The sequence below is a fragment of the Physella acuta genome, unplaced genomic scaffold (genome assembly GCF_028476545.2).
Source record: "Physella acuta isolate Inbredline_101_S28 unplaced genomic scaffold, ASM2847654v3 ptg000233l, whole genome shotgun sequence".
NCBI classification, from domain to species: Eukaryota; Metazoa; Mollusca; class Gastropoda; family Physidae; genus Physella; species Physella acuta.
In genome coordinates, this window is record NW_026731752.1 from 472501 (window position 1) to 480000 (window position 7500).

At 37.8% G+C, this 7500-nt stretch overlaps 1 protein-coding gene across 1 annotated transcript in view; it reads right to left on the reverse strand.

The window, feature by feature from the left end:
- LOC131938098 (metabotropic glutamate receptor 1) overlaps positions 1-7500 on the reverse strand; it is a 45265-nt gene that overhangs the window by 37511 nt on the left and 254 nt on the right. The window contains exons 2-4 of the mRNA XM_059295994.1: positions 4883-4975; positions 4257-4355; positions 80-259 (exon numbers count right to left, since the gene is read on the reverse strand). Coding sequence (XP_059151977.1) covers positions 80-169 — 90 coding nt within the window. The 5' untranslated portion in view covers positions 170-259; positions 4257-4355; positions 4883-4975. The remainder of the gene's footprint in view (positions 1-79; positions 260-4256; positions 4356-4882; positions 4976-7500) is intronic.

Here is a 7500-nt window from a genome sequence, read left to right on the forward strand (position 1 = left end):
CCACACCCACACGTCAATATCCACACGTCCACACCCACACATCCACACCCACACTCCACATGGACAAAAAAATGCTTACCGAGTAAGAGAATTCGATGGTGTTGTGTGTGACTATGTCATCCCAATCCGTGTCCAGCATCCAGACGAAGTGGTTGCTCGCACCATTCATCAGGAGGACTTCCAGTAACCTGATCACATACTGATCCTGCTCGATAAACGTCACGATTACTCGGGATTTTTCGGCATTTCGTTGCAGTTTCTAGAGGTAGAAACATTTAGATGTAACTTTTAACAGTAAAAACATTCAAATGTAACTTTTAACAGTAAAAACATTCAAATGTAACTTTTAACAGTAAAAACATTCAAATGTAACTTTTAACAGTAAAAACATTCAAATGTAAAACCAATCAGATATGATTTTTGGCATTAGAAAAATGTATATGTAGGGGAGGAGGGGTTGAAAAGTCACAAATTTCACTCTTTAGGATCTGGAGACAAGAATTGTTAACCTTTAACAATGCCAATGCACCCGATACGTTTTCCACATTTCAGATAACTGTATACAGCGCCGTTTGGAATTGCTGTTCACGGTATGCCCATGACAGACTTGCAAAATGGTGATTTAGAATTGTGACATTTTATCCCACTACGGGGTCAAAAAGTCACTTGCTTGAGGTGAAAAGTTACATATATTCAAATGTTACATGGTTGAATCTATTTGATCTTAAAACAAAACATTTTTTTATGCAATTGAAAATAATTTCCCTTAACAATCATGAATATTAATGAATGTTTAGATGATATATGCCTACATACAGTGGCGTAGCGAGGCCGGGTATCACCCGGTGCGGCACTTAATGATGTCGACCCCCAGAGGCGTAGCGACCCTTCCCATGCGCCCGGGGACAAACTTTCAATTTCCAATTTGCACCCCACCCCCCTTCAAACTTTCGATTTGCACCCCCCTCAGACCTTTCGATTTGCATCCCCCCCCCCTCCACCCTGGTCGGGATTTGTCAAATTTGCTCTTAAAAGACTATTTAACACTCGAATTAATCACATAAGTGGAATTATCATTTTTCTCTATATATTTTGCTATTTTTTGCCTTGGTGTCATCCCCAAAATGGTGTCACCCGGTGCGGTCCACACCCCCGCCCCCACCCCTCGCTACGCCACTGCCTATATATATATATATATATATATATATATATATATATATATATATATATATATATATATATATATATATATATAATATGTGTGTGTGTGTGTAAATGAGGACCAGATTATTATTACAAAATTAACATAATATTGAATTGCAACAGTAAAAGATTATAGTTTTATTGTGACACGGGATGAGCCGCAGACATAACACAGGGCCATAAAGAGGACAGTGGCCAAAGATATTAACACAGGGCCATAAAGAGGACATTGGCCAAAGATATTAACACAGGGCCATAAAGAGGACAGTGGCCAAAGATATTAACACAGGGCCATAAAGAGGACAGTGGCCAAAGATATTAACACAGGGCCATAAAGAGGACATTGGCCAAAGATATTAACACAGGGCCATAAAGAGGACAGTGGCCAAAGATATTAACACAGGGCCATAAAGAGGACAGTGGCCAAAGATATTAACACAGGGCCATAAAGAGGACAGTGGCCAAAGATATTAACACAGGGCCATAAAGAGGACATTGGCCAAAGATATTAACACAGGGCCATAAAGAGGACAGTGGCCAAAGATATTAACACAGGGCCATAAAGAGGAATGTAGTCAAAGATATTAACACAGGGCCATAAAGAGGACATTGGCCAAAGATATTAACACAGGGCCATAAAGAGGACAGTGGCCAAAGATATTAATACAGGGCTACTAAAATTGAAAAGAAAGGCTGTCTTTCAGTTAACTGAAGAAAGTTAATGAAGTTCTCAGATGTCATCCCCCCCCCCCCCCCATGTCATTGGATGAGAATCGCATCGTGTTCCTGGTGGGGCACCAGATTCTAGTGATTCTGAACATTGACTCTGGGGAAGATCAGGAATGGTGGCATGCTATTTCCGATGGCATTTACCGCTCCACATAGTGTGACGGTGCTCCCTTTCTCATGTGACACGATGGAGCCCACACATTTTTCGCCCTTCTTTGCTAGTTGTCGCTGATGAGTTTGTACAGTAGAACACCCAGTTTCGTCAATGTTCCAGATGTATTCTGGCCGAAACTTATGTTTCTCCATCACTTTCTCCAGATTATCGAAGAACAAGTAGACAGTTGTTTTATTTAATGCCTGTACGCGATTGAGTGATGTGGCCTCTGGACTTCACAGAGATAACTTGTCCTTGTGACGTTGCCTGAATGCCTTCAGCCAATCCTCTCCTGCAGTTTTCGCAGAGGACTAGAATTCTGGCATAGATATTTTTGTGTTGACGATAGCAACTTCGTAGGCTAGTTTGCGTAATTCTCTCAGAGTTAGGCCATAGTAGATTAAAGAGGCTTCAATGATGTAGTCCAGCAAAACTTGTTCTTGCTCATCTGAGAAGATGCGCTTCTTCTGCGTACTGTAGCCAACAGTTGCCTTCTGAATGTTGCCATCTGTTTTGTGCAGCTTTACATAGAGTTGGAGGGTCTTATAATTAACCCTACAGTCGGATGCAGCTTTACGGAGCGACTTTCCTTCAAAATGGGCTGCAACTGCCATCTCAACGGCATGTTTCGGAAATGTTCCTCGTGTTGTCTTGCGCTTGTATTGTCTTGGCATGATTCTGTAAAGAAAAAAACAAGTTGAACGCCTTAGACTAAACTCAAAGATACAATCTAAACACAAAAAAATTCAGTGATTGCATATGTAATGATTGGACTATGAAGGTTATTATTACTGAGTAAAATTATATATTTATTGCTACTACTACACTTGCTTATTATTATCTTATTCACTGTATACATGCTAGGGAAATATAATGACATTAATCATTTGGAAATTCAAGAAAGAAAAAAAGAAAAGAAAATATTTTGCATATTTTGTACCAAGTAGTCTTCTTTTTTAATGACCGGGGTGACAAGTTAGACGAAAGAAAAAGTGTCCATTCGCCTGTGACATTTCACCCCAGCAAGAGGTTGTCTTACAAAATGATCCACACTTTCAAATCAATTTCTCATAAGTAAAAACAATCAATCCAGACTGACGTTATTTTGGTTTGAGCAAAAAAACATTGCATGAAAACACAAAAATAATGAAAAATGCAAGCATACTTACAGGATTCTGTTGATCAAATTTCCCACTTTGTCAATGAAAACAAGTACATGATGTTCTGAACTCAGTTCCGGTTCAGAGAGTTAAAACAGGAAGTGAACTCCAAGCAGAGTAAACGACTAAAAACCATAATTTTATTAATGAAGGAATGAAAAAGTATTTCTTCAAGGCAAAAACTTGCTGTGACTTTTCACCCCTGTGACTTTTCACCCACTCCTCCCCTAATTTCTAGCAAATTTTTGTCACGTAAACATCTTGGGAGTTGTAAAACGATGGCGAAAGACGGCTGTTTTTTTAATGATTAATTCTATCTAATCAACATATTATTGAGACGGCTGTTATGTAATAAGTAATTCTATCCAATCGGCTTATTGAGACGGCTGTTATGTAATAAGTAATTCTAATCAACATATTGAGACGGCTGTTATGTAATAAGTAATTCTATCCAATCGGCTTATTGAGTTGGCTGTTATGTAATAAGTAATTCTAATCAGCATATTGAGACGGCTGTTATGTAATAAGTAATTCTATCCAATCGGCTTATTGAGACGGCTGTTATGTAATAAGTAATTCTAATCAACATATTGAGACGGCTGTTATGTAATAAGTAATTCTAATCAACATATTATTGAGACGGCTGTTATGTAATAAGTAATTCTAATCAACATATAGAGACGGCTGTTATGTAATAAGTAATTCTAATCAACATATAGAGCCGGCTGTTATGTAATAAGTAATTCTAATCAACATATTATTGAGACGGCTGTTATGTAATAAGTAATTCTAATCAACATATAGAGACGGCTGTTATGTTATAAGTAATTCTAATCAACATATAGAGACGGCTGTTATGTTATAAGTAATTCTAATCAACATATTATTGGTACGGCTGTTATGTAATAAGTAATTCTAATCAGCATATTGAGACGGCTGTTATGTAATAAGTAATTCTAATCAACATATTATTGAGACGGCTAAGCCTTAAAGCTTGTCGCAGTACTCACCTCAACAAGATCTGTGTAATCAGATAACGTTTGGGAATTAGAGAATTTATGGCTGAGCGCTTGACAAATAAAATGGGCTTCAAACTCTTGTCGAAGTAACTAGATGCACAGAAACTTTCATCAGTTAGACATTTTCATCATTTAGTCAGTTTCAACCTTTAGTCAGTTTCAACATATACTCAGTTTTAACATTTAGTCAGTTTCGTCACTTTTTGCATTAGCTCGAACCATACTCCTACTTCCATTATCTGCCCGCTCCTACTTCCATTATCTGCCCGCTCCTACTTCCATTATCTGCCCGCTCCTACTTCCATTATCTGCCCGCTCCTACTTCCATTATCTGCCCGCTCCTACTTCCATTATCTGCCCGCTCCTACTTCCATTATCTGCCCGCTCCTACTTCCATTATCTGCCCGCTCCTACTTCCATTATCTGCCCGCTCCTACTTCCATTATCTGCCCGCTCCTACTTCCATTATCTGCCCGCTCCTACTTCCATTATCTGCCCGCTCCGACTTCCATTATCTGCCCGCTCCTACCCCCATTATCTGCCTCCTCCTACTTCCATTATCTTAAACTGCCCCCCCCCACCTGATAAGCTCCCCCCCCCCCCCCACACACACTCACCTGATAAGCTGAGTCTCCGTATAGATCGTCCGAGTAGAGAACTGTGACGTAATTCCATTGAAAGTGGTTCAAAAATTTTTTTATGGCTTGAATCTGGGGAGAAAGTTGGGTCAACTGGAGGTGTACCAGAAAAAGGCAGACATGGACAAAAGGCCGACACGGACAAAAGGCCGACACGGACAAAAGGCCGACATCTGAAAGGCCAACAGGACATAAGGCTGACAGCCATAAGACAGAGAGCCAAAAGGCCGACAGCACATAAGGCCGACAGGACATAAGGACGTGAGCATTAGGCAGACAACCATAAGGCCGCAAACCATAAGGCCGACAAGCATAAAAGATACTAATATCGCATTTTTTGGGGTACGACATAGCTCCTATCTAGACAACCATTGAAATAAGGCATGAAACAAAAGTGAAACGTTCAAGAGAGGAGACGGTGCTAGTTGCTATCTTTATAAGGTGAACCATCGGGTCAAGCGACTGGAGATTACGGGAGTGTCTTAAACACAAAGGATCAACACTTAAATATTTCAAAATGTGGTCACTGCTGTTTTTCATAGCTCCTTCTATGCAATCGAGGTGAGAGAAGCATCAAAGAACAAAGTCAAAAGCCGCCGGCATCATCGTCCACATGCAATAAATGGGAAGGCCAGAAGACAGTTGCTAGTTGCTAGTTGCTAGTTGCTAGTTGCTAGTTGCAATCCTTATAAGATGGATATTGCTGGGTGAGCCATAGAAAAAAAAAAGAAAACACGAAAAAAAATCCCTATATTTACAGAAAGAGGACAGGATAACAAATGTCATTGCAGAAAGGAAAAACAGAACTAGACTTGAATTTTTTACGTGGCGTCGCGTACTATTTGTCATTCTAGGCCATATTGTTTCAATTTGTAATATACCTTTAACATTATGTCACTGGTTTTCAATAAAAATTAAACATCTCTGTTCTTGTAGTTGTTTGTTTTATAACACGACACGTGTCAACCTTTTGTCTTTTCGGCCTTTTGTCCGTGTCGGCATTTTGTCCGTGTCGGCTTTTTGTCCGGATCCCATCAAATGGTACAGCGTTTGTCTAGAGTCTAGGTAAAAATTTGTGTCAAATAGTTTAGGGTTGATTACAAAGTTTAGGGTTGATTACAAAGTTTAGGGTTGATTACAAAGTTTAGGGTTGATTACAAAGTTTAGGGTTGATTACAAAGTTTAGGGTTGATTACAAAGTTTAGGGTTGATTACAAAGTTTAGGGTTGATTACAAAGTTTAGGGTTGATTACAAAGTTTAGGGTTGATTACAAAGTTTAGGGTTGATTACAAAGTTTAGGGTTGATTACAAAGTTTAGGGTTGATTACAAAGTTTAGGGTTGATTACAAAGTTTAGGGTTGATTACAAAGTTTAGGGTTGATTACAAAGTTTAGGGTTGATTACAAAGTTTAGGGTTGATTACAAAGTTTAGGGTTGATTACAAAGTTTAGGGTTGATTACAAAGTTATAGGGTTGATTACAAAGTTTAGGGTTGATTACAAAGTTTAGGGTTGATTACAAAGTTTAGGGTTGATTACAAAGTTTAGGGTTGATTACAAAGTTTAGGGTTGATTACAAAGTTTAGGGTTGATTACAAAGTTTAGGGTTGATTACAAAGTTTAGGGTTGATTACAAAGTTTAGGGTTGATTACAAAGTTTAGGGTTGATTACAAAGTTTAGGGTTGATTACAAAGTTTAGGGTTGATTACAAAGTTTAGGGTTGATTACAAAGTTTAGGGTTGTGTACTGAGGGTAAACGGAAAAAAAGTCACAGGAAAAAAAAACACAGAAAAAAAGTCACAGTTTTTGCTAGGAAAAAAAGTCACAGAAAAAAAGTCACAGTGGAAAAAAATTTTTGGAAAAAAAGTCACAGAAATAAAGTCACAGAAAAAAAGTCACAAAAAATATTTTTAGAAATATTTTTTAAATTTGTTTGGAATTGTAAAATTTTGTATGTTTCTTGTTGTGGGTTGTATTTTTTATAGCATAAATTATTTATAGACGTTAAAAGCATTATAGTTTATAACAATTGTAAGTAAATATACTCTAATATAATTTACACAACAATCTCAACTTTTGTTACGTATTTAGTTAAAAACGCGGTAGAAAATTAAACTATAAAAAAAATTTAGGCAAATTTTGCCGTAGGCTATTCTCTGGTCGGCCTCTCCTCAGTAGGCATTGTCCGAACATATTTTATGTTGTTGACGTCATGCGTCAATGACAGCATTTGAACCTTGTCGGCTTTCTTTTTTGATCCTGAGTGTTGTTATGTAATGAGCGTGATAAATGTGGGCAGTAAAGGTGGTTGAACTAAACATCTAAACATAACTATTGTGGCCATGAGTTGAGGGCAGCAAGTCAGACGAACTTACCATTTCACGGTAATTTAATGTTGGTATTTAAAAAAAAAACAGGATTAAAACCGTGGACTTTGGAGCATTCTATTAAACGCTATTAATCTTAAGTTTAAAATAATTACAATCTACATACTTCATCCTAAATATTTTTAGATGAATTATAAAAATTCCTATGCGTATACAGCCTACACACATTACATTACATTTAATTAATCTTAAGTTAATTTGCACTCTCT